Source organism: Oryzias latipes, chromosome 1 (assembly GCF_002234675.1).
Source record: "Oryzias latipes chromosome 1, ASM223467v1".
NCBI classification, from domain to species: Eukaryota; Metazoa; Chordata; class Actinopteri; order Beloniformes; family Adrianichthyidae; genus Oryzias; species Oryzias latipes.
This window is the reverse complement of record NC_019859.2, coordinates 13,545,343-13,572,569: the sequence shown is the minus strand read 5'-3', so window position 1 is coordinate 13,572,569 and position 27,227 is coordinate 13,545,343. Positions and strand designations below refer to the sequence as shown.

Below are 27,227 nucleotides of genomic sequence, written 5' to 3'. Positions count from 1 at the left end.
ATTGGTTCCAGATTATCGGGGGAAACAAACTCTGGTTCAATTTAAGCAAAATGTGCACAGTCTGAATACACCCTAAAATTCATTTATTTGTTCCAAAAACTTCCAAAGACTTAAAGACCCACTCCAATAAAAATTGTGTTTTTAACATATTTAAGCATTTTTGTCATGATAGAGGACAGACATAAAGAATGTTAAAATACAAGTTGTTGTGAATCAGGAGCAGATGCAAAAAATGGTGTTTGAGAAAGCTTGAAGGTGTGACATGGAAGCTACTACAGCAAGCCACAAGCTCCCTGCTCCACTCAATTCTGATGCATCCATTTGAAGACGGCTAGATCCACGTACGTCTGTGTTTTCCTCGTCTGAGCTGGCATCTGGTTTAAAACTGTATGGCTGGATAGCTCCAATACTGCTCGCCATTTTTGTTGCACTTCGGATGTTAGGTTGGGGTTGTGAGGGACTTTAAGCTAGCAGGAGTGCATATAAACAGATAAATGATGGGAAGGGGAGGGGGACTTACTTCGCCCACAACCCAGAGACAAGTTTCTAAGGAACTACAGCTGCCCTGCAGGAACTATGTCCCAGAAAACAACTTAGGTTTTTTTTTTTTTTTGTTATAAATAGCATTATCATAATTAAATGACCACTCGGAATGTCATTAAAATAGATCAAAAGATGATTAGAGAGGAACATTTTTTACGAGTAAACGCGGAATCTTAGTGCAGCTCTCAGGTATTCGCATTTTTTCTTGAAGCAATGCATGGTGGTTGTGATCATCGAGTAAATCTTCTTGGAATAACAAAAGTTTTGAAGCAAAACTGCAGACGTTGACAAGGATTGCTCTACATTAAAGTTTGTAACAGCAAATAAAGGTGGGCAGAGACAGTATGGATACTGGTGGAACATGGAGACAAAGAAATACAAATACAGAGTCGCTATACGATGCAACATACAGCTCCAAGTGATGAAGACGTAGAAGAAAGCTGAAGGAAATATGGTGATCCTAAAGCAGCTTTAATTGTAATTCTACTGTTTGTGAGCGCACACTATCATGAACACCTCATCATCTGCAGTGATACGCCCAGTAAGTGTGTGTGTGTGTATTCTCCTGCACACTAACAAGAAGCCGCGTGCACACACAAACACAACTAATCTTACATGAGAACAAACATCCACGTGCATGAGTGATGCAAACTACACACTGATATACACACTCGTGGTTCCAACGAAATAAAGATACACACCCTGTTCCATAACATACACACAACCACAAACACACCGAAGGCACACAGTGCATTCATTTCCCTTTTATTCAGCACAGGCACATATTGTGCTGCTGTAACACACACTCACACACACAAACTGACACACACACACACATACCCTTTGCACAGCCTGCTCATAGCTCTCCCCTCACACCCCTCCCCCTCTGTCTCTGTCAGACACACACTCACACACACACACATACACATTCCCTCCCACGCAGGCGCAAACACACACTTACACACATGCAAACACACACACACCCATTCCCTCTTTCCTTTCACGCACACACCCCTTCCCCCATCCCTGTCTCTCTCTGTGTCTCTCTCTCACACACACTTATACACACATGCACACACACACCTACACACACACACATGCATGTCTCCTCTCTCTGCTCACTCACATGAATACACACACATTCCCGCTCTTGCTCTGCACCTCTCCCTCTCTCAGAAACTCACACAGCTGTGTGAGTTTCTGAGAGGGAGCTGTGTGATTGCTTGATTAAACTGAGCCAAAAAAGAACAGCGGATTCTGTTTCATTCATTCGCTTACAAACCATTTTTAACTTGAACTTATCTAAGCAGATGTAAAATATTATCCTGAAGTAGTATGAAAACTTTAAAATATACATACAGCTATTTTTTTTTTCAAATAAGCTTTGCATATAGAAATGAAATAAATATCACTTTAAAAAATTTGGAGAAATAACAGCATGAAGCGAAGTAACAGTGCTATGTAACCACTAGAGGGTGCTGTTGTATTGTGCATTATTGCTGCACAGCAGTACAGTATAGACAGGAAGTACAGCAGCACATGTAAGTTTGAGAGATTGCATAAGAATGTCATGCATGTGTTTGAAGGAAGTGCTGAACTAAAAAGTCATACTAAATATCATATTACATCAAGAAAGGAAATGTATCATTCTTTTTCAGGAAGAATATGAAAGAAAGTTTATATCATCACTTTAAAAAAATGTCTTATTTCCTCCTTTAAAATAAATAAATACGCAAAAACCCATTTAACTTTCTGTTTTACTCTCATTCTTCTCCGTCTGACAAATTTCCGAGCATCTTTCTATTTTGTCATGTCTGACTTCACTTGAGTCCTTGTTCTGATCTGACCCTAAAATACCTGGCATGGAGCGTAGTAATTTCTGCCACAGACACCCTCCTCCTGTCTCCTTCTCATCGTCGAGCACTTCTTGTGCTCCTGACCCGGGTGGTGCTGCTTCGCTCGTCTGCAGCATTCGTCAGCAGCTCTTGCAGGGTGGTCACGGCTGCCTTGCTCCAGTGATGCACCTCGCTGAAGACCTGAAGCAGCCATAGCTTCAGCTGAAACAGAGTGGCCGGACCATCTAACTGCAAGCAAGAGAACAAGAGAACCTATGTTTCAGTTTCTCCCCCACAATCCTCATCTTCTCTGCAGACATCAGCATCTACCTCCAACCCCTCAAGGCTTGGAGTCAAACTGGCAGCTCCATCGACAGCTTTGAGAAGGTTTCCAGTGGTGAGAAGGAGGAAAGAAAGCCTTCCCTTCACAGTCTTCCTCTGGTTCTCATACTCCCCCTTTATCCCACCACCCAGTTCTTCCTCCTCTTTGGTGATGGCCCTCTCCAACAAGCTTTGGGTTTGCAGCAGAGCAGAGTGGAGGCGCCACAGCTTGTCTCTGGTGTCCAGCTGAGAGGAAGAAGGAGGGACCAAAACCAGACGTCCATCAGTCGCATCTGCAGGAAAGCTCTCCTTCTGTCTCTGAAAGATGCAGAAATAAATAACAAAGACGTAAATGGTCCCAATATTTTAAAAAGATGACAACAAGATTAACTCAACAACTCTTGTGACTAGATACTTGAAAAGAAAAATTGACAGAAATGTCAAGTTTTCTTTAAATTCCTAGTAATTTTTTCCATTAATTTGCCAGCTTTACAACAAAATATTTGTCTCACATTTATGCCGATTAAGTTCAAGCAATTTTTACTTGGGAGTGTTGAAAAACTAATTACCATAGAATATTAGGTGGAAATAGAAACCGGTTTATTCTCTTAAATAAGGGGTTATTTGAATCCTGTCAAGTTCCAGAAGTTTAAAGAAAATAGCAATAGGACATGATAGACAGCAAAGAAAATAGAAGGAGAAAAAAAGTTGAAAAAAATAATTATGATCGTTTTCATCCTGTAGCCAATGAGTTGATCTTATTTAGTTCATGAAAAACTATTCTACAGTTTGTATTTTCTCTTTTTCAACCCAGTTTTTCTAAAGACGCAAAGAGAAGGCAAATGTTGGATATGTTTTGGTAAAGGGACACCCTTGTAACTGTTTAAAATGATTCAACTCAAATTAAAATGCTCTCAGTCTGTTTCCATAACTTTATTACTTTTGCCATATTTTAATATTTAATACTAATTTATTAAGAGTGGAATTGCTTTATACACCTATCATCCATTTTCAGAACCTACGGAATCCCCTTTGGGGTCAGGAGGCTTCTACCCAGCTGCTGTTTGGTGAAGGCAGGGTACACCCTGAACAGGTTACCAGTCTGCTGCAGGGCCACACACACTATCTAGAGACAATCAATCAACCTATGAAGCATGTTTTTGGACTGTGGGAGTAAGCTGGAGTTCCTGGACACATGCATGTAGAGAACATGCAAGCTTCACACAGAGGGGTCCCAGCCAGGATTTTAACCAGGGCTGTCTTGCTGTGAGGCTAGAGTGCCACCAAGCAGCCCCTACATCTATCATTTATTTTGGATATGAAAATAAAACTACTTTCTTTTTTTTCTTTTTTTTAATCTATCACAAATGGTCAAAAATAAAATGAAAGGGGCCACTGCCTCACTTGTCATCAACTGTCTCACATTTATCTCAGCTCAATAATTTCTCAAAATTAGACTTTCCATCAAAACGTGACATAAAAAATGGACAACCAACGCCGTCAAAATTTCAAAAAATTTTAATGCTTCTGAAACTAAAACATATGAAGGGTTTTTATACAAATGTCACAGAAAGCTTTGTCCAGAAGGAGAGGCCTTCATTTACAGTAAAGGTTTGACCAGTGTGTGTGTTTGTGTGCATAATTTGTTATTATTGTTATTATTGCATCTGTTGTTTTTGAGCTTTGCTAAATGAATTCTACTGTTATGGGATTCTATTAGTCTATTCTATTCTATTCTGTGTGTGTATTTTTTATACATGTAAAAGAGAGTGATGCTCTCTGTAGCATCCATCTTGGTGTTTTTTTTGAGGCATACTGAACCATTACACGTTTCACATTCTTCCTAACCCGAAATGTACCTGCTATGTGTGCGGAAAAAATTTTGATAAGCAAAAGAATTCTGATATCAAATATGATACACAATAACTTGCAAAGGCAAAAAATCTTGGGAGTAAATATTTTTAAATCTGACTCTGAAAGAGCCTGTGCGTCTCCAGCCATAAACCTTACATCACTGATAGTTAGCGCTCAAACTGGATCGAATTCTTCTGAAGGCATTTGTGGAAACCACAGAAAATGTGCAATCATAAAACAACATTCTCTGGAACAGAGTCACAAAAGCAGAATTTATCAGGCCCGTGTTACTAAAGCGTATGTATTTCTATGAGTTTCCTAAAGGGATGTCTTTAAAGGCACCATTTATAGAGGATAGTTATGTTTTATATTTGGAAAGAACTCAGTAAAAGCTGCTTTTAGTGAAGACAGAGGATGAAGAAATACTTCTTGTCTCAACAAACATCACCTATGAGCAGCTGGTGTTCTCTAAAAGATTAATCACTGTAATCAAGAAATGGGGGAACAGTAGAAGTAGAGACCCAGAAAACCAAGAAACTGGAGATCTGCTTTAAAAAGATGACTGCAGTCTTACGGGAAAGGTAAAATCCAAAACCTTCTGATAAAACAGGCAAAGACTGTCGAGATCCATTAAATAATATATGTCATCTATTGGACTTTCACCTTCAGATTCAGAACTAAACCCCAGACTGCTGCCGGAAAACATGGGAAAGGCAGGAAAGAAAACTTGTCCTGACAAAACAAGCTCTGAGCTTAGTGGAAATAAGGAGATGGTTAATTTTCCAAGAAGACAGAGTGCTTGTTGAAAGCAACTTTCATTTAGCTGTCATTCCTTTTGAGTAATTCTTTCCAAAGTTCAGTGAAGTATCAGTGAACTTCACTGAACCTACAGGCACAGAAACACTCACTTCTTTACACTGATCTTCCTAACACACTCAAGGAAGGAAGTGTTTTCCCTTTTTCTCCCTGCTGAATTTTGTCGAGGAGAAGTGGAAAAAGGGAAGCCTTCATACTCACATAGAGCTCCAGTAACTTGGAAGACTCGCCCTGGAGCTGTAAAGCAATCATCGAGGCCCGGTTCACTGCGGTCCTGCTCAGATTTGAGTTCTTCATGCTTCTGGTACGCCTGTCTGCCATTACACCTCCAGCTGTCTCTAAACGTGAAGGAGAAACTGCAGCCAGCCTACTGATGCAAGCCCTTTACCACAGGCAAGTTCCAGTAAAGAGACTAACAGTGGGCGACTAATGTTACAACGTGTGGAGCCAAGTCCCCGCCCTTTCCAGGGAGACCTGATGCCATGCAGGAGGAATTCAAAGGAACAGAGGGCCACTGGGGTTGAGGAGGGAGGATCTTATCAGCTAATGAGGAGCTTATCTGGTTTACTGGTAACAGAAGCAGCCAGTGGTCTAAATATAAGAGAAACAGCAGTCAGACTGTTCAAAACTGCTTCCCATTGTCCACGAGTGATAAACGCAGAACACAAGCCCCTTATCAACAGGAAACTACACGCCAGTCCTGCTGTTCAGAACTCTGCCAATGGAGTTTTAAAGGCAACAAAAACAAATTATATACATTTGTACTGACCTCGAAACATTTGTATGCATTGTTTAGATCAGGGGTCTGCAACCTGCAGCTCTGGAGCCACCATTGTGACTCTCTGGTTAGAGAAAAATAAAGATTTTAACTTTGAAAAGTAAAAGAAAAAATAAGTAAGCAGTAAAATAAAATAAAACCAACAAACTCAAACTGTGTTCAAGTCATTCACAAACAGTTTAAAGACATGTCGAATTGAAATATTTTGACAGATTTTTGTGTGTCGTGTACCACAGAAAATCAATTGGAGGTCAGAAAGCACAACCAGAATTACACTGGATTATCAGACACAATTTCTATTTATTTAACAAATTCAAGGACTTTCAGTGCGCCAAAAAAGACAGATATGGTTGTTAGATTTACACATTTCTGGCTGAGATGCCCCACAAACTGTATTTCTTCACTTACTGCTGACATCACAGTATTACTAGTTTGCTGCATTGAAATAATGTGATGCAGGGTGTCTTATTTTGAAAAGAAGTCAAGAAGTCATTTTCAATATTGATTGACCATTCATATTTGAAAAAAGGCTATTTTCTATGCTTTATTGGTTTCTTTATGCCAAAAAACAATAGTTTTTTTATATTTATTATAATAGTGATGACAACTTAAATACAAATCAGTGTCCTAATTTTCTAAAGGGTGAAGAGAGACTTTGTGACTCCTACTGGGTTCTGGGTAAGTGAGCAATTGACCCAAATGGCTCTTTAAGTGTTGAGGATTGTTAGACCCCTGGTTTAGATAAATGTGAAAAAAGTACAATTTTAGTCTGACAGTGAAGTTATTTAACTACTTAAAACTGGGGGAGCAGTGAGCTGCAGACTTTAGGTAGTTTAATGCCCCAATCCAACCCCTAAATGCTGAGTGTCAAGCAGGGAGGCATTGGTTCCCAGTCTTTGGTATGACTTGGCTGTGGATTTGAACTCACAACCTTCCAGTCTCAGGGCGGACATTCTACTGCATGGAATTTTGACAGTTTTAAGAAAAGGAGTGTTTGATTCCCTTCATTCTGAAGGAAAGCTAATGCAGTGTAGTGGTTTCATGAATAATTGAAAACCTGCTGCGTCACCTCATTTAGTTAAACATATACTGGCTTTATTGCTTTTATAAAGACTAGAGTACCTTTGAAGTCCATTGTGTGTGTTCTGCTTACCCTCCTGAAACACCTTACTCTTCTACATCTGTGAGCCATTTTTCAAAAATTCAGTGCTTTATTGTTCGCTGAAAGGGCAGTTTGGACTGTTGCAACTGTGAGTGTCAGTCAATAAAAAGCTACGACAGAAGACATAACTGTGCCTTAACAGGGTGTTGTACAGATTGTGTGGTGTTGCAGCGGATTATCTTTTTTTATCCTATGAAACATTTTTCTTACAACATTGGTTTGGAGGTTTTATGCTCAATTATCCTCTTCTGTCGGCTCGTTTAGCCTCTTTTGGTCACTGGCGGTCATGCTGGGGCTCAAAGCAAGGACTGGACTTCCACAGTGACCATGTGTTTTTAACAGCCCATAAATCCCTCTTCTTTTTACCTTTTGAGTGTTTGGAAAATCAATTGCAGTCAATTGGGAAGGCTAAATAAATGTTTTTATAGCCAGGTTTGAACTAAACACATTACTGAGCTCAAAGACAAATAATGCATATATTTGATTGATCCAAATTGCATCCTTCAATTTTTGTAGGTAACAACAATAATTTAATAAACAAAAGAAATTGGAAAAAGTTAGCCTTATACACGAACACCTTTAACCTTTGCAAAACCTGCAGCAAACCGGTACATTAAATTTTATTTTAAAAAGTTTCAAAGATTTTCCTAAAATTAAAATTTCCCTCGAAAAAAACGTTATAAACACACAAAAACTGTGGAAAGTAAACACATTTTAATCATTTTATTGTTGATTCAAATAAAAAGATTGTTTTATTTCTCATGATAAGGAGAAAACTGAAACTTTGATAAGAAATTAAACTGCAATCATACTTCCCTTTAACAGATAAATCTGTGTAAAAATATTTAACTGCTTTAAAAAATATCAGAATTACAAAATGTAACTACATTTGTTCATGTATAAGGCTACTGGTTCTTCTCTGTTTTCCTTTAAATAGACCCTATGAATTTAATCTTTCATTGCTTAGAAAATTGGACAATGCTTCTAAGTCTTAGCCAAAAAGAAGCACATTTTGTTTATATTTAAGAAAATTGATATTGAAAGTTTCACGTTTTTACCATAAAACATTGTTAGGCAAAAATTAAATGTAACCAAAAAAATTGCTTTGAATGCAGATTAGAAAAATTATTTGTATGTGTAGAATGCAATCAAATGTGAATGACTAAAATCAGTATGCATGATACAAAAAAATAATCTCTGATGTCACATATTGAATTTTGCTGAGCTAAAATGGAGCCTGACATGAAAAGGCCATGTTAAACTCAACAAAGTTTAGAAAAAAGCATTTGAGCAGGACAAAATGAAGTGTGGCCTTTTTTCTATTTACCCCCTCCCCACTCACCTGACAATCGCAACCCCCACTCCCAATGCACAAAATTTTAGATTTTTTGAAATATTACAGGCAATCGAAAATAATCTCCTTACTGGACATGAATAAACGATAAAAAAACTTTATACATTAAATATACACTTATTGGTGTAAAAAACATTGGGAGTGAGTGAGCAATTGAGTCTTTCCGCCTTCAGTGGTCATTTGAAGACCTGCAATAATTGTTACTTCTTGTGTTGCATCACACGCCCCTGTATAAATAAATTAGATTAATTAATAAATTAGGACTATATGATGGATTTACACTTTTGTTGTATGTTGTTTATCAATAAAGTTTTTTCAAGGCTAAAATTAGGTGAGAATTGGTGTAGCGCCCACGCCCATCCTGTAGGTGTCAGTGCAGGCGGTTAGAACGCAGTAATCCCAAAGCTGCAGCAAAAGATAAACAAAATTAGTTTTTCTCTGTTCGCTGAGACATTCATGTCAAGCTAGTTTTTATTTTATTTTTTCTAATAATACAAAAGTTAGATTGTTGTAAGGCTAAACTGTCTCCTACCATAACCGCCCCCCCCCTTTTTTTTCAAGATTGAGTTCATTAGGCTAGTTAGCTTAGCATCAAGAACATGAAGTCCCTGGTTGGTTACGGAGTGTCCTCTGACTCTGACAGCGAGAACGAGACGAGGGATAGGACCTGCGACAGACTGGGGTGAGAACAAACATTTAGTGTTCTAATATATACAATAAATTTATTGAAAATTATTTTATGGTGGCTGTTTTTGACAACTCATTACGTTTGGTCCTCTAGATCTATTAAAGAGACTGGGGAGAAAACAACAGCCGGCCAGGAGGGTCGCAACTTTTTACTCGAGTCTGAGTTAACATCTAGTGAATCAGAACCGGAATATGAGGATCCAGAACCTTCATCGCCACCACATCCTAAAACGGCAGCATCAGTACCGAGGGAACCCACGCTTCCTGCACCTTCATTTGGTTCCCATAATCCAAACAGGTTACCCCCTCCCCCCCTGAAATCTTCCTCTGACTGCAGTGTGTTTGCGAATCCGTTCAAGGCTCAGGTTGATCAGAAACTCATCGCTCTGCAGAAACACGTCCCTCTCACAATGCAACCCAAGCCATCTCAGATCGGAGGCAGAAAAATGTGCGTCTCCTACAGAAAGGATGGAAGATGCAGGTTTGGAATCAAGTGCAAGTTTGCTCACGACAGCGACCTTCAGACTGTCACCGCGAGTTCCTCCCATGATCCGCCTGGAAGAGAAGAACCCTCAGGTGCAACTCAGGCTCCAGGTCAAAGATCCCAGAATCCTCGGCTGGAGTTCAAAGAGGAAGAGGAGCAGCCAGCGAAAAAGAAGCGAGTTGGACTGAGTAACACTTTAATTCCTCCTAAAAAGGCAATGAAACAGTTTTCTCTGCAGAGGAGCAGAGAGCAGATCAATACGTCCTGATAAATAGTATTATTGCTCACGGTGATCACAATCTGGATAGTTTGAGAGTCAAACCATATGAGATGCTACACACTAATGTTATAATACGTATAAAAGAAATATTATTTTACTCACTTGGTCAAATTCTGATCCTGTTGTGGAGGAAGATACATTTTGATTTAAATCTAGTAAATCAATAAAAACAGTTGGTTTATGTGTTAAGACATTTATTTACATCGTCTAAATGAACAGTGTCTTGTTTTGGGCTTGAATGAAACTAACATTAGATCAGAGATTACAGTTAAATGACATTACAGTTAATAAATTATTGATAAATCTGTGAAAGTGGCTTGCTGATATTGAACATGTTTGTCCATTATTAGTTATAGTTGAGCCTTGGTGTACTTAATAGTCAGAGACGGCTTAAGAAATCATTTGTCTTGAAAAGCTTATCCTCCCTTTAGTCTACAAACGACAAGTCTGACAAACAGCTGCACATAAAAACACGTCAACACGGTTTCACTAGCGGTTCGTCTTACAGGCATTTTCCATTTCGCTGTATTTTCTGTTCCATCTCCTCTTCATCGGTGAAGAAAAAGCTGCCTCCGTGTTTTTTTTTAATAAATACAAAAAAAATCACCTTTTTCCACTTTGATGCCGAGTTTTGACGTTCCATGCTTAATTCATTAGAGATGGGGAATCTTATTGCATCACTGCAACATGAAATCAATATACAGACATTAACAGCTAGTCGCAGGACTGTTATTTACAAAGGCATACACAAACAGATCTTTCCCTGATACAGATATTCTAAAATGCTACCAGTGTGAACAGTACATTATATATTGGTGAGCCTACAGTTACCTTAAAGGTGGCATTATAGTACAGCCCCCGTCTTTAAATGAGGGCCTGCTGTACGTGTCTTTCTGTCCCGTCTGTCAGAACTTCATCCTCAGCCGTCTGCTCCCAAACCACGCTGTTCTCTCCCACAATGTCTGTCGGCTGGTGGGAGGTGCATGCCGGAGAGCCGGGGGGCAGCACCGAATTGTCCAGGATGAAGCCCTCTGCGCTTGTGGACGTCTGGCTCTGGGACTGAGGCTGGGAGGCTAAGAGCAGAGGTGGGCTCGGAGCGGCCGTCTGCAGGGTTTGAAGCTGTGGCGAAGTGGCCAAGATGGGGATCTGCTGGATCTGGGTCTGGGACTGGCTGACGGGCTGGAAGGTCATCTGTAGGATCTGGGTCTGCCCGGAGCTCTGCTGCTCGGACGAGTACGACTGCAGCGGGTGCAGCTGGGCCTGGTGCTGAGTCACCACAGGGCCGGAGTGGAGGGTCAGCTGCTGCTGCTGCTGTGGAGCAGTCTGGACAAACTGGACGGGCATCTGCAGCTGGAGATGAGTCTGCTGCTGGTCGTCAGCTGGGGACGGGGGGTCGATTGGGGACAGGGCAATTGTCACTGGCACCTGCATGGTATGAAGGTTCTGGTCTTGACCCAGTAAAACCACCTGGTGGCTCACTTGCTGAGGCACGTGACTCATATGGGATATCTGAGCAATGTCCTGACCCAACTGGTCCACCGCCCCACTTGGTGCAGCTTGGTTGACATCCACGCCTGCGACTTCTCCTTGCATGGGGTTTCCCGGCAGCTCGAGCAGCGAGGCAGGGGTAGTGATGAGGGCACCGGCGTTGGCCGCCAGCGCCTCTGCAATTAAAACCTCCGGGTGGCTTTTGGCCTTGTGAGCCACAACGCAGTCCTTCTTCTCAAACTTTTTGCCGCAGATGGAGCAAGAGAACTGATAGGTGGCGTCAGCGTCATGCTTCTTCATGTGCCAGTTAAGAGAGGCCTTCTGGCGACATGTAAATCCACAGATCTCGCACCTGTTAGGAAACAGATAAAAACAATGGTTTGAAAAGGGATTTTTCAAGTCATGAAACCGCGAGAAACAAACCAAACGGTCAAAGTGCTCACTGTAGAGGCTTCTCCCCAGTGTGAATCATGCGATGCACAGCCAGGTTGTGGGAGCTCTTGAAGGCTCGAGCACAGAATTCACAGATGTAGTCTCTCTGGTCTGTGACAAAAATAAAAAAAGTCATTTTTTTTAGCATACAGTATTTTTGAGTATAAGTTGCGTTTCTTTTTTGTATAGTTTTGCCAAAAGGGAGCAACTTGTTTGTGATTTTTTAAACATAAATAGGTTCATAAATTTGTTATTTTCCCACTAAAAACTGGTTGCTCTGTTTTGTGTTTTGTGCTAGATATGTCCCGACCGTGCAGATACTCAAATCTAAAAATTACTCAAAATTTGGCAGATACTTTTTTTGTTCTTATTTATAATGCTTTTTATTTTGGCTCCTGCGACTTAGGGTTCACACTGCAGGCTGAAACGACCCAATTCCGATCTTTTGAAATGTGACCCAGGCCACTTGGGTATGTGGTCCTGAATCCGAAACGTATCCGATTTTTTGAAATGCGACCTCCATCTGAACGGCCAGGTCACATGTATCCGACCCGTACGTCATCGATACGCTACAAAAGTCATAATTCTGCGTTAAAGTAGGCGAGAACGAGAACATAAACATCAACCACGGTGGACGATGCTGCTGAGACCAGTCAGTGGAAGGGAAGTGAGGTCACCGATTTGATTAATATTTGGGGTGACAGCTCTATACAGGCCAAACTCAAGGGCTCTTATCGCAACCGGGGTTTGAAAAAATTTCCAGCGAAATGGGTACAGACCATCCTGGCTCCAATGCCAGCGAAAAATAAAAAGCCCCTCTGAGCCAAATACAAGGAGGTTAAAGACTGGAACAAACGAAGTGGCCATCAATGTATCACCTGTCCATTTTATGAAGAGCTGGACTGCATTTTGGGGGATAAGCCCAGTGTTGTCGACATCCATTGTTAACGTTAGCTACTTCCGCAAACGAGTGACGTCGTTCACCATTGAGTACTCTTTTGCGCATGCGGGTCACTTCTGGGTCATTTCACGGTCACACAGGAGATCAAAATTCGCATTTAATTGGAAAAGTGAACGGCCTTGCAGAAAAATCTAATTTTTTCCAAAAATCGGAATTGAGCATTAAGCCCTGCAGTGTGAACGTAGCCTTATACTCTGGAAAACACAGAACACATGAAAGTAAACAGCCAACAAGGCTGAAGCCTGCATACCTGTGTGGTGCTTGGCGTGGCGCAGCAGCTGCTTCTGCAGGCGGAAAAGCCTCCCACATGACGGATGGGGACAAACGTACTTCTTCTTGAGTAAATGCTGATACTTGATGTGATGCTAATGAGAGGGGGAGTTCAAATAAGATGGGGGGTTAATATTTTGATATTTTATATAAATCCCCCTTTAGATCTTTAATTAATCAAACTTGTCTAATCCTAAAAGTAGTAAATAAATAGATTTACTAAATCAATTGACTTTTTGTTAAGCCATTTTAGGAAAGGAGACAAGGCGACTGAGGTCAGATTGAACGCCAATGATCGGCGAGACCAACCTGAAGGTATCGAGGATGAGCCAAAACGGTCCCACATCCTTCCATCTCACAGCGCACATACTGCACCGGTGGCTTCTTCCTGCGTGGACAAGAGCACAGACACGCCAAAGGTCAAACAGTTGCCTCATTTTGCAGCCGTCACTTTTTAAAGAGTTCCTCCTTAGAGACTCACTAAGAGGAAAATTGTGTGTTTGCTGTTTTCAACATCTTCTTGTGGCATTTTTCTGATAATGGAGGGCATATGTAAAGAAAAACAAGCTTACATTTTTATTTTATTTATTGCAGAAACAATGTCACACAAAACAACCTAAAAACGGCAAAATCTGTTTATTAAGAAGTCAGTTTACTTTTTTATTGTGCTTGTAACATTTTGTTCAAGTGTTTTTATTGTGTTTTACCTTTGAATCTGTACAGTGTCTTTGAGTGTTTTGAAAGGTGCTTTTAAATAAAATGCATTATTAATATTATTATTATTATTACAATCGTCATTAAAACACCACTGGAACACTTTCAAACAGATCACAAGATGATCGCAGTGGATCTTTAAGTATTTACTCCAGACCACATACATTAAGGGGCGCACATTCCCGTATTTTTACCACCATAGGGCGCACTTAAAAGTCTTTATTTTTCTCCAACGCCCTATGGTGCGGTGCGCCCAACATGTTGTTGTGTGACTTTGGTAAAGAGGACGTAGGATAGCACAGCATGAGAACGGTAAGGAGGGAAGTGAAGACGTGAAAGAAGACACCATCCCAAATAGTACAAAAGTGCAGATCATTTGGGTATTTAAACTGCAACCTATCCTACTTTTACTAAGACTGGGAGGTAGGGTGGGCGATGTCCTTTAAATTGACGATGATATCGTTGGGGGGGGGGGGTAATTTTTCATTATTATATAATTATTATTCGGTATTTTATTTTAATACTTTATTTTATTAACCAACTAATGACTCATCCAAGATGAAAAAAAATGTCCAGTATAAACTGATGGAAGTGACTTTAACAAAAAAAAATAAAAAATAGAAAAGAAGTAATCCGCTGCTGCACTTGATTAGTCAAGTGGACAGAGCGACTGTGTCTCTGAGCAGAGCAGACAGACTTATAGGTCTGTGTTTGAGGGGAAGGGAGGATGCTTTGTTACGTGCGCGCTATGGGTAGGAGACTTCGGACTGCGATCCTTCCCGCAGCTCTAGGTGAACGAGCTACCGAACTCAGGAGAACCGGGTCTCCCGCTAAAAGTGTGTGTCCAGGCAGAGCTCGCACCGTCAGCTCACAGCGGCTTTGGGGCGGTGTGTGAACTTTTTTCAAAGCAGAAATGCCACTCAGTCCTTAGAAATCGTTTAAACAATCACGTGGATTTGTGTTTCCAGTCGTGTCAAAGGCTGATGTTATTTCCACATATTTACGTGCAGCCAAGCTGCAGATTGCAGCTTTTCCCGCATGGATTTATGTTCATCAAAGGCTAAATGTTGTTAGCGCGTGTTAGCCTCTCCTAACCCTGGTTTCTTCCGGCTCTGTTCTTCCACAAAAAAAGCACTGACCACAATGATGAGCGAACACGCGCTTCATAATAACCATCACAATAATTAAAGCACGTTTAGAAGATCATCTCGTGTATTACCAAGCTGCCAGGTCTCTATGTATCTGGCAACTCGGCTTGTTTACAGCGAGACTAATTTCCTCTTCCGGTATTTTTAACACTACTGAGCATGTGCGAATGATTGATTCCGACCGAAAGTGGGACCCATGTTAACGTTTGTTATAATCAGAAAAAGTTTTTCTGGGCCCGTGTGCACGGTTGAATTCTAATCCAACCATTGATCTGATCAAGATATTTTGCACATGTAACCGCTGCTTATGGTGTCGACTCGCAGCGTGGCGGGGGCGTGGCATCACGATGGTGTCTCTCCATCGTGATCTCAGTCAGCCATCGGCACAACCCTACTGGGAGGCAGCACCGGGCGAGTTACGCCACCGTTTGTGAATAGATTGTAGATGCTGGAAGGGAACCTGGCATGTTTGATAGAAATGTAACCCAGCTGTTCATTTTAGATACAGAAGAGGAGGACTTTGACAGATGTTTGGATGCTAAATGATGACTGGAAAAAAAAAAAAAAAAATCACAACCAACTCGGTTTTGCTTCCGCTGCCTTTTTTAAAACGCACACTATCATGCATGTTTTACCGGTATGTTTTAACGTACCCGCGCCCTAAAACCCTCTGCGCCTTTTGTATGTGTTAAATACAGAAAAAGCACCCGTAAACATCCACTGCGCCCTATGGTCGTGAAAATACGGTAGTCAATCTCAATCTGACAAATGTATATTTGATGTGACCGTTTGTAGAATCTGGGATTATAATCACCAAAACAGATTTGACTCTCACCTTCTCTTCGGCAGCCGTGGAGTTTTGTCGTCTTTTTTCCGACGACCTCTCCTAAAACAGAAAGAAGAAAGGTTAGCTGTTAAAAATGGCTTCTGCAGCCACACACATCCCCAAAAAAATCTTAGATGTTACTCAAAAACTGTCAGAAGAAACTGCTGGCTAGTACTTAGAAAAACACCATGTACTTTTTCTTTTCAGTATTTCAGTAAACATCTACTTGGTTGCGACAGTAGTTGGAATGTGTGATGATCAGTCTAGTTATCTGCATGAAACCTGCTGTCGGCTAAACTTACTTCCTAGGTCCATCTGGATCTTCTGTAACTTCCTCCTCCATCTTTACTTCCTCTTGTACGATTTCCACACTCTCTGAACTTTCTACTTTTATTTCATCGACCTCTTCTTCTTTCTTAGGGCCTTTGTCTTTGTCCTTCTTCTCCTTGTTTCTTGGAGGAGCTCTGCGCTTTGGTTTAGCGGCATCCCTATAAAAAAAAAGATTAATAACAAAAAATCTGACTCTGAAAGAGCAAATTTGACTCCTGCGTCTATTCCAGCACGAGCAAACAGGAAGAAAGCTCAGTTACTTCTAAAAGCGAGTGCCACCTAAACCTTTGTTTTATTGACACACAAACCTTTCATCCCTCGGGTCATAACTCTGATCGTTCAGGTCGTCCCTGAAGGGCGGATCTTCATCGGAACTCAGACCCTCTTCCTCGTCTAGACTGCTAAACGACAGAAACGTCTTGTGCTTTAAACATCTCTTTTTCACTGTCAGCGCATGAACGCCGGCGAGTGGCGTTTGCGTACCTCTGCGTTGGGGGTTGGTAGTTGAGATCATTCAGGTCATCCTGGAACAGAGGCTCCTCATCCCTCAGCGCTTGCTCAGCGGCGTCGTCCTTCCCATCCCCTTTCTTTCCTTCACTGTGTGAAAATCATTTTTGATTTTTTTTTTCTCCACATGGCTGCAGAGGCTTGTTTAGTCAATGTCAAAACGTTTTCTTCAAATAGTAACATACCAGTTGTTTGGGTCATAAAAAAAAGAAAAGACTGCATAGAGCAAACAGTAAATTCGGAAAGGATAAAACAGCAGCACATCTTTTTTTTATGAGATTTTCGTAGCAGAAGCTGTAGAAGTCTGGTTTTCAACCAGCTGATATTGTTTGCACCTATTTAAAGTGCAACCAAGCACAAAAACGGATAAAAATTCACTAAGGGTGGCCAAGATGCACATTGCTGCATTGCCAGCATGTATTTTAATAGATCCAAGGCTAAATTTAGTAGTTGGTCGCATTTATTTTAAGGGGTAATTAAAAAAACAGGAATGGTTACAAAGCGGCATAGCAAATACTTAAGTTTCTTTTCAGAGTTTATGTCTTTTAATATGTGGGTAAAGAGCAGAAACATACGCCATACCATAGTCCAAATTCTTCACAAACAATAATGCTCTCGTGTATCTGAAGGGCCAAAAACACACTTACGTGTCACTCTTGTCCTTGTCGTTTTTCTCTCCTTCCGCCACTGCATGACAGAGATGGACATCACTAAACGATCACTTGCAAACTCAACATAATCTAAGGAATGTGAGTCAACAAGCTTCACACCTGCTGGATTCTCCACGCCAGGTTCGGTCTTACACATAGGCTTGGCGAGTCCACGGACTGTCCTGCCAGCTGGAGTCTTGGCACCGGTTTGGGTCGAGAGGCGTCTGGAGGGAAGAGCTAGAGAGAAGAAGTCGATTTTTTAACTGTGGGTTCAAACAGCTATCTGGTTTGGATGAATGAATATTTCTTACCTTGTACATCTGCTGCATTTTTCTTGGACTCCTCCGACCTGCAGATAGGAGAACAGCGTTACATTCACTTTACTCAGTGACAAAATGATCACAACTGAAGCGTATCTCATTAGGGAAGACTGGAAGCATCTTCACAGCCAGGTGAAGGTTTACTCCACCCATGCAAGCAGCAGAAAGGGGACGAGCCCTGCTGAAGGCGTGCTGCAACAAGAACCCCACTGGCACACACTGAACGTTTTCAACATCTTTTACTTAATGCTAAATAGTTAAATTGAGACTCACTCTGTGCCTTGAAGGATGTCTCCTGGAACATCCTCTTCAGCCTCCAGCGCACTCGCGGAGTCAGAAATTTTCTTCCTCCTTGAGTTGGAAACTTTCCTCCGTTTGGCTGCTCCGCTCTCTGGACCCGTTTCGTCTTCGTCTTCGTCACTTTTGGAGTCCTTCAGCCAGGCCGGTACCGCTCGTGTCGACCTGTCTCTTAACACCCGTCCTGAGGTCAGAGGGCTCAAAGCGGCTCCGTTCACTTCTTCCGCCGAGGCAGAGGCTCCGGACCGCGGTCGACCCGCTCCCCGCTCTCTGAGCGCCCTCCGCGGTGCACTGGACGTACTGTTTGCCGGGGTCTTCACTGAGGCCTTGTCTTCGGCTGGCGTTTCACCATTATTTACATCCCCGTCTCGGTCGCTCGCTGGTTCCATCACAGTGAGGGCAGCACGGCCCACTCGGGAAATGCTTTAAGTCGAGCAGGTTTACACGCAAAGTAAGAAAAAAATAACTATATCTGCTTTGAAGACGATTTGACGACAAGCGGCCCAAATACAACAGTGATGCATTTTCTGTTTAGTTCTTCGCAAATTAAATACAAGTAAATATTAATTAGAAACTTCTAAGTTTCTTTAATTACCTATTCAGCAATAAAGTGAAATAATTTTAAAGAAGCAGACACAATTTTCTTGCTCTTAAAGCCATAGTAATCGTACTTAGTCGTCCAGGCCTAAAGCACAACCATTTTGTGCGCTTTGTTGCGTCTCCTTTAAGCCAAATATAAACCGAGGGTATGTTCAAGAGCGGCAGCGCGTTTTAGTAGATATATAAATCAAGTGGATTTCCTTCAGCGCCTCACACAACAGGGCCGGTCTAGCGAGTATGTTTACAAGTCTACCACGGCGTGCGCCGTAAGGGCAGAAGTAGTGCGTACTGTTTACCCGAGAGAGGCGTACACAGACGACCTCGAGGCATCATGGGAAATGTAGTGAAATATAGATTATATGTTTTCCAAGTTCACTGGTTGACGATAAGGCTTGTGTATGTCCGCTTTCTGGGATTTTACATAAAAATGAAATAAAGTCAGAGGTCGAGCAATTGAGACCAACCTTGAATGTATGGAGTTAATTCAGTCTCAATGATCAGAAATGCACACAACCAGTTTCACAAATACGAACGCTCTGATTCACAACTGTAATTTTACGCAAACGTGCAATATTAATTTGGAAATGCACACAAATGCACACCCTGTGTAGTGTATGCACAATAAGTGTTTCCCCCCAAATGTGCACGCTGTGTTTCACAGAAACACAATACATTTTGCAGAAATTCACATAAATTTTTTCAGAAATGCACAACAGATGCTTCACAAACATCATTTTTAGGTACACTTGTTATATGAACTCACAGATCGTGCAAATTTTAGAATGTGCGTTCACAAACCCGCTATCATTTGTGAATCTCCCCACATTTCTGAGAGATTTCTCTGCGGTGAATACTGAGACTCCCTTCACGCTGCAGGTCAACTAATGTCACCATTGCGTTTTATTTTACAACAATAATCCCCAACATGGCGCCCAATGAGATTCCGCATCGATCACAATTGCATCACACTGCTGTAGTTACATAAATGTACCACTAGATGGCGACAATTGACCATAATAACTTAGTTCATTCAAAATTCTGAGATGTTAAAAAAAACAACTTAGTTGTATTTTTACATTTGCAATAAATTACTTTAATAAAAAGCAGCATCAAGTATAAATAAATATGTATTGAAACGTTTTATCAATAAAAACTTTTTTTTATACAATACCAAATTTTTATTTGATGTAAAACTAAATTTGACAAGACCAACCTCCCCACCAAAAAAAGGCATATCAAACATGACACCTGTCACCTCTGTTTCTAAGTCACAATTTGAGAAGACAGCAGACTAGTAATATGTAATGTGTTTTTTTTATATTACAAGAAGTAATAATGAATTTGGTTCATTTATTTCATAAGTTTACATTTATGATCTTGAATGCAGCAGAAGGGAGGTTCACAGGCAGGTAAAACCAATTCATGGTGTCCGTCATCTTTATTCAACTGTTGCAAAACATGAATTGTGCTGGATAAATATATTTAAAAAATACAAATTTTATTTGGATGACTCTTTAAAGAAAAGTACTTTTTGTAGAGCAGTGCATTTTTCTGCAATTCAAGGACTTTGCTTATCTTTGCTCAAGAAGTCACAGCACTGAATAGTTGACAATTAACCTAATTAGTAGCCATGTCGTCCACCGGTGTTTTATCTGTTTGGAAAGTCATTTTGTCTTCCTTAGATTCTGTCCAAGCCACTGTTTTTTTATTTTTTATTTTATTTTAAATAATTTGCAGTTTAATATTGACACATTGATCACATTTCATTCTTGTGCATAAGACAATGCTTCCAATTAAATGATACGACAGGCATTTATGGAACGATAGGAGTTTGTACCTCGATAAATGTTAAAAAGTAAAACCGTTTGGGTAAAAGATAGAGTTAATAAAGAACAGCAAACTAACTCAAATGATGAAATCCAGCCTAAAACGGCCATTTGGGTTCAGCTTCTATCTGGAGGAAAGTTCAGCAGTTGATGAAACATTTTCCAAACTCTGAACTCCTTCAAATCCACAGCTTCTTGGAGTCCTTTCACCTCACATAACCCTTATCTGGCCTTGAATCTAAACGTCAGGCTGAGGCTGATGATGACCTCGTTTCATAAAGCGATGGGGGAATGATTAACCATGACACCTTCCGCATCTTTTCAAATACACTTTATTTGCTTACTTTTTCACTATAAATATAATAATGCACAAAAGAGGGAATGAGGCTGTTTATTTCTTTTTTTTTTAACAAACCTGTAGATAGAAAAAAAAACAGTTTGCATAGCTCTACAACAGTACAGCAAAGGCAACATGTTGACAATAAGGCACACACACTCGGAAGAGTTTAAATGATAACGCCTCAATGAAAAACTTCATTGGTGTAAGCCGTTTATCCTCCACTGTAGTGTGATGAAATGCAGATACAAAAAACAAAAAAGTACAGCAGGCATTTTTAGAGTGGAAGGCAGGATAGAAAGGACACTTTTGTTGTTTGTTATATTTTTTTCTTTTTTTTCTTTTTGACAAATGCGACTTCAGTCTGTCAGTAGTTAAGACACGGCTAACACGCAGAGTTGCAACACCACCAGTTCAAAGTACCAGCAGGTTGTAACACCTCAGTGGGCCAGCTTTAATCTTTGCTGAAGCTGCTAAAATTTAGCTGAACATGAGGATTCTTTGTGTTCCCACTCTTAACACTAAGTATATTACACAAAACTAAAAAAAAAAAAAGGCAAGGGTAACCTTATTGTCTAAGGCTAACAGACATTCGGGGGAAAATAAGAAAAAAAAAATACCATATTTTTCTACCTTTATTACTGTGGATTTTTATCCCTACTTAAGTTGTAAATAAGGAAAAGAAGTTTTGAATATATTATACCTTTTTCTTCTCACTTCATACACAACAAATGCATATATTAAATATATATCCTGACTTGTCATCATAATGTAGTTAACAGCAGTAAAATCCAGTAGGAGATGGAGGAACATACAACAGATGAGACACATCAAATGTCATTACACTTGTTTTTCAAATTCTTGGACCAATCACTAAATCAGTTAAATATGAGAGTAAAACTTCAAATATAACTCAATCAAAAAAAAAAAGAAAAAGGAAAGTTGGCATATTTTGAAAAAAATTGTTTTTTTCTTCTTTTTTTTGCGGATGCGCAACTTTCTGCTTAAAGTATGGCTAAATTGTTGCATATTTCAAAACGAGATATTGCTGACATCCAATTTTACACATTTTAAAAACAAAAAAACAATGGGCAGTTTTAACAAGTGCAGGGAAAACATTCAGGAGCTTTTTTCATCCATTAAGGGTTTCAAATTGTTACATAAAAACAGTCAAAGATGTTTTCAGATTAGGTTTTACACTTATAAATTTTTTCATTTGAAAGTGATGACTTCTTTCCAGTTGTAAATAAGTGCACCTCGGTCAAGCACAATATGTTGCTGTAAAGGGAAAATGAGCTTATGGAGTGTTACTGCACTGGAGGGAGGCAGCCGCTGTCTCATCTGACTGCAAAAAAGTTGAAACAGACTTGTTTCGCTATGGCACAGTAACACTAAAAGTTGAGGTTATCGTAAAAACAAAACAAAAAAATTCTGGGGGGCTAATGGAAATCTCTGTGGGCTTGTTATGTAGGCACAGAGTATAAGGCATTGGCACTTAAGTCAAGCACAAAGGAGTTTGTAAGTCAGAGTCATCAGTCTGGAGTGTGGTAAATGGGTTGTTTAGCACTAGAAAAACATGGAAGCGGTTCCAGTCATGGCGCCCCCTAGCCCAAACAGAAAATACCTCCAACCCTCTGTCCATGTTTGTTCACCTCTCAAGAGGGAATCCAATCAAAAAGACAAAGAAACGAAAATAAAGGATAAAACCAAACGATTCAGTCTATTGGTCCCCCATCAGCTCTTAAGCCAGGGGACACCTCCTTGTACACAATGCCTTCCAGGAGTGGTTGGTTTCTAAAAATACAGCTAGTGTACATGTGAAACGTGGGAAGGTGTGGTGTGTCCAAACTTTTGGTCTGTACTGTGTGTGTGTGTATATATATATATATATATATAATATATATATATATATATAATATATATATATATATATATATATATATATATATATATATGTATCCTTTAAGCTCTTGTGGATTCTGTCATTACATAAGCCATGAACACAATAAACCAAAAACAAGTTTCCAAATGTTAAAGCCAAAAAACGACAAACTAGTTAAAGTTGAGGAAAAAAACACCTAGAACCTTCATTTAAGAAAACCAAAAAAAAAAGCTAAGTGAAACAAGTTTCAAAGTATAAACATTCAACCAACATGGACGGACAGTATCCCCTACAAGACGCAAAACTGGCTAACATATCACAAATTAATACAAGAGCAACTACAAAACAAGAATATTTCCAAAGTTAGTAGCATTGTCTTATCAGTAGTTCCTGTTTTGTTTTACGTCCTTCCAATTATTTCAATCTTTCTGTTTTTTTGTTGTCTCGTTTTTACACTTGAAAGGCAGTGTAAAGGTCTATTTTGGGGAAAAAACTAATACCATCACAAATAAATGAGAGACCTACAAAGAATAAAATCTTAAATACGCATCTTCTCGTCATAAATACTTAAATGTACCTTCAGTGTTCCCGTTGCCATAGCAACAAAATGGTGGAGCCATGCTTTCGTTGGAGAAGAGGATGTGTACACTGTGTTTTTGTGAGAATATATCTATGGTAAAAACCTGTCATTATATCTAACCGCACTGACACCTTTCTGGGTTCACGGGGACGAGAGCTGGAGAAGTCTGGATGTCACTTCTTTGCTCCTAATGTTTGCTACAAATTCCTTCAGAACTCGAGTCCGAGAGATGTTTTGAGGAACAGGCACTGTTGAGATGTCGTTCAGTCACACCCTGGTGTCTTGGTCAGGATCAGTATGTCTGGTAGATGTCGTGGAGGGGCAGCTGAAAGGCGGCTGCAGGGAAGGCCTGCGGCACGGCGTAGCCGGCATAACCTCCGTATGCTGCAGCGGTCATGGCTGCGTTTTTCTGCAGGGCAGCCAGAGCAGCTGTGTTGGCCGTGTAGTTTGTGATGGGGACGAAGCCGGGTCCATACAGGCCACCGGCTGTGGGAATGCGCTGAACGTTGTGAGCCATGGCATAAACAGGAGTGATGGGACGGCCCTGATTCAACAAGACAAAAACACCAGGATTACTACAACATGTCCACAGTGACTGAAAAGGGCATGCAGACAGAGAAATAAACATGAGAAGATCAATGGAAAGTAAATGTTTCATAAACATCTCAGGAGCTCTTTTACAGAACACTCTATGAGATGCATGAGTTTTGGGTTATTCTTCCTTACAAACATTCTAATGTCCCACTCCAATCGTCTACTGATCTATTGTAAAAAGCATTCCCAGTGGTCTTCTAATTATAATGATGATGTTTTTATCCTAATATCAAAAAACCTGTGTCATTTTCTTGTACATAGTTTCTGCAGAGCGGCAGTAGCTCATTAGAAATTCAGCTCAGAGTTGTGGGCAGGACTTTTAATGTGGAGTAACCTGCTCCCATTTCCCATCATCCCTTTGTTTACCCTCTCTATCGGTAGCTTACAGCCCCTCTCACCCCAACCTAACAATACCGGTGCAACAAAAATGGTGAGCAATATTGGAGCTATCCAGACGTACAGTTTGGAGCCAGATGCCAGCTCAGATGAGGAAAAGAAGGATGTACGTGGATCTATTTGTCTGCAAGCCGATGCATCAGAATGGAAAGGACCCGGGAGCTTGCAGCTTGCCATTGTAGCTTCTACATCACACTTACAAGCTTTTTCAGGTGACATTTTTTATCTGCCCCTGATTCACAACAATTTAAATTAAGAAATGTTCAGAAGTACAATTGTGTGCGTAACACAATTTTCATCGGAGTGGATATTTAAACATCTGACATGGTTTAACTTTCTTTTAAGACAAAAATATTAAAATCAGCCTTTATGGCTGTTACGTTTGGGGTCAGTCATTTAGAGACATGGGAGCAAAGGTATAAGAAGTGGAGCCAACCAACCCCTTTTTTGCAATAACTTTTTAGTAATAAGTATTTTGAGTAAACTACAATAACTGTAGTAACCCTCTCCTAAACAACAGCTTTCTGTGAGACTCACCTGGAAGGGAGGAGGAGTGGACACTGCAGGTAGGACTGTGGCGGCAGCAGCAGTGGTGTGTTCTGGGTGTTGAATGGCCAAAGGGTTGATGAGATGCTCCACTGTGTGCACCTTTCCATCCTCCATCAGTTTGGGTGCAGGAGTGGGGCTGAACACTGGGTACTGGGCACCCAGAGCAGGTAAAGCCACTGCACAAAGAAATATTCCAAAATAAAAGCCTGGATAACAGAGTGGGCCACAACAACAGGGTGTGGTAAAAGCAGGAGACAGGGGACACACACATGCAGGCATGCTTCAAACTGAAAGCAGTCTCTAAAACAAACGAATTAAAATACAATGGAGCATCCTTAACATGAGGGCAATTTACATTTCCCTATAAGTGGTGAAAATAAGTTACACAAACTGGCACTGAGGTGTGATTTGGATTATGACGGTGTTCTGCAGCGGATTAACCCCCTTACTTTAACAAACACTCACACAGAACATAAGTAATTGTTTCAGAGACTAAAAAATCTTTCAGTCTGTATTAATTTTTCACAGACACTACAAAGCCAAATTCCAGACTGACATGATTCTATTTTGGAAAAAGGAACTTGAAGTTAAATCAACCAAAAAATCAAAACAAGACTTGCAATCAGGAACAAATGAGAACAACAATAAATGATTTTAAAACAAAAAGCAATTAAGTTAGGTAATTTGTGTAAAGTTGATTCAATTGGGACCCTGCATTAGACTTGCAAACAGTCCGGGATGGGCAGTCGCTGGGTTAGGCTTCAGAAAAGGGATTTGATTTGGAAATAATGCCTGTGTTTATTTGGGAATACAGTCCATTTCTTTTTCTTTTTTTTGATCTAGACAAATTAAAAATTGAAATCTTCTTGTCTGACTTGAATTCTTCCTGTCATTTGCTACAGTGCTGCTTACTGGCATGAAAAGAAGTCAAGCAGAAATTAGAACAAATTTTTCTTAAAGCACGTTAAACTAGTTCAAGTTAATCAACGCAGGCATTATTCCTGACTTCATCGTTAGGATGGCAGAATTGTGTTCCTCAAGGAAAGCGGACTTTAAAAGGTTGATCTGCGGGACATCCGGCTAAACTCCACCTTTTTCTAGTTTACATTTTGGCTCAGATGCATAGATGACACTTTGGGTTGAAATTGAAATTCCCCATTCCCAGTTAGAACTGAAGAAGCTTCTCAGATGAGCAATTAGATGTCGTCTAGACCAACCTTTCAAGGTCCCGTTGCTGAATATCTTAACAGACAGAGCTGAGATGATTCATATTTAAAATTTCAGTTCCATCTATGACGGTGACTATTGAAGCTCAGGAGAGCAGAAGAACTTTATCCACGAAGAGAGGCATTTTGACGGACCATGTAGGCTTTGGTTGCTCAACGGGTTCATTCTTCCTGAGGTTAGAGTCAAAGTTGGAGCTCAGGTAAAAATTGTCAACCCCCGTCATCACATTTAGAGAGGTAACAGCGCTGTGCATCCAAAACTCATCGTTTCACTGCATTCGGGTGCCAAAAACTCCAATAGGTGTTGTGAATGTCAAGTGTTCGTTAAAGGAAATGAAATGCCCTCTGGCAAAGTCAATTGTGAGGCAAGATGATACATATGTGAGGAATCCTTCCTGTTATCTTTAAACAGACCATTGTGTTTTACTGGCAATGTCCAATGCAGTTCCTCGTGTTTGTTTTTGTTTATTCAACACAGCACTGTTTCTCAGAAAAGGCACATTTTTGATGGGACGGAAAAAGGAAAGATAGAGAAATGAAATGAATGAGTTGCTTTCCGGTCATGATGGAAAAGACAGAAATTTCAAACATTTTATTTTTGTATTTGAAACTTGTCTCATCTAGATAAAGTCTTTTCACACATGACCATCTAGCAACAGCTATGACGCTGCCTCAAACCACACAGGAGAGAGGTTTAGTGCAGGCTTTGGACATGGATGGGTACATCTATCTCACTGACTTGTGCCAGGTTTGATGCCAACTGGGTTGACGGAGGCAGGAAGCTCCAGACTGTTCATCAGCTCATAGGGCTTTTCGGGCTGCTTGGTCTTGCCCTCGTGATAGCGGCTGTAGATGCCACGACCAGCAGAGTAACCCCCAAGGTATGACCCTCGCGGTCCAGGGGTACGATTACCTGCAGCGGCACGGCCACGACCTCTCACAGTACCTGCTTAAAATACAATTAAAGTTATATGACGACAGTAGCTGTGGTTTAGGACTTAGGTAACTATTGGTGGGGAACAAGACTAAAAACTTTCTTTAAGCTGAACTTTTTTTCTGTTGTGGGCTTTTAAAAGACACTTGCCGCTGGACTGTTTATCCACGTTTGGCCTTGTGTCTATGTACAACTATGCAGTTTTGTAAGTTTACAGCACTGTAAAATAGTCTAAAATGACCTAGC

General features: G+C 40.5%; 4 protein-coding genes across 15 annotated transcripts in view; 1 reads left to right on the top strand and 3 right to left on the bottom strand.

Annotated features, from left to right (window-relative positions):
* Positions 1-1,762: 1,762 nt before the first annotated feature.
* On the bottom strand, positions 1,763-5,730 carry cntfa (ciliary neurotrophic factor a; the record flags this gene model as incomplete). The annotated part of the gene is given in 3 exon segments (NM_001291290.1): positions 1,763-2,627; positions 2,709-3,017; positions 5,571-5,730. Coding segments are annotated over 3 exon segments (603 nt in total). The 5' UTR covers positions 5,691-5,730.
* Positions 5,731-9,058: 3,328 nt separating this feature from the next.
* LOC101168094 lies at positions 9,059-10,303 on the top strand. Its single transcript, XM_004065749.4, has 2 exons — positions 9,059-9,345; positions 9,445-10,303. The coding sequence occupies exons 1-2, from the start codon at positions 9,263-9,265 to the stop codon at positions 10,100-10,102; spliced, it is 741 nt and encodes a 246-aa protein (XP_004065797.1). The 5' UTR covers positions 9,059-9,262; the 3' UTR covers positions 10,103-10,303.
* Positions 10,292-19,018, bottom strand: LOC101175051 (E3 ubiquitin-protein ligase ZFP91). Of its 2 annotated transcripts, none has more exons than XM_011475212.3 (12): positions 18,034-19,018; positions 17,752-17,789; positions 17,561-17,677; positions 17,438-17,477; positions 16,767-16,880; positions 16,592-16,681; positions 16,256-16,441; positions 15,963-16,013; positions 13,575-13,653; positions 13,246-13,360; positions 12,046-12,145; positions 10,292-11,954 (listed from the first exon to the last, which is right to left on the bottom strand). In XM_011475212.3, exons 1-12 carry the CDS (start codon positions 18,444-18,446, stop codon positions 10,979-10,981), a joined length of 2,319 nt encoding a protein of 772 aa, XP_011473514.2. In that variant the 5' UTR covers positions 18,447-19,018; the 3' UTR covers positions 10,292-10,978. The 2 variants fall into 2 exon arrangements, with proteins under 2 accessions (XP_011473514.2, XP_023812463.1); XM_023956695.1 differs by having other exon boundaries at positions 16,592-16,684; positions 18,034-19,017.
* A 4,120-nt stretch (positions 19,019-23,138) lies between these two features.
* The window catches only part of rbm47 (RNA binding motif protein 47), a 29,080-nt gene continuing 24,991 nt past the window's right edge, over positions 23,139-27,227 (bottom strand). For 7 of the 11 annotated variants that reach the window (XM_020703101.2, XM_011475137.3, XM_020703099.2 and 4 more), the window contains 3 exons: positions 26,787-26,996; positions 24,810-24,997; positions 23,139-23,826 (listed from right to left, as the gene is read on the bottom strand). In XM_020703101.2, the coding sequence (XP_020558760.1) occupies positions 23,575-23,826; positions 24,810-24,997; positions 26,787-26,996 (650 nt within the window). In that variant the 3' untranslated portion in view covers positions 23,139-23,574. The remainder of the gene's footprint in view (positions 23,827-24,809; positions 24,998-26,786; positions 26,997-27,227) is intronic. The other 4 variants (XM_011475172.3, XM_011475162.3, XM_020703112.2 and 1 more) reach the window with 2 other exon arrangements.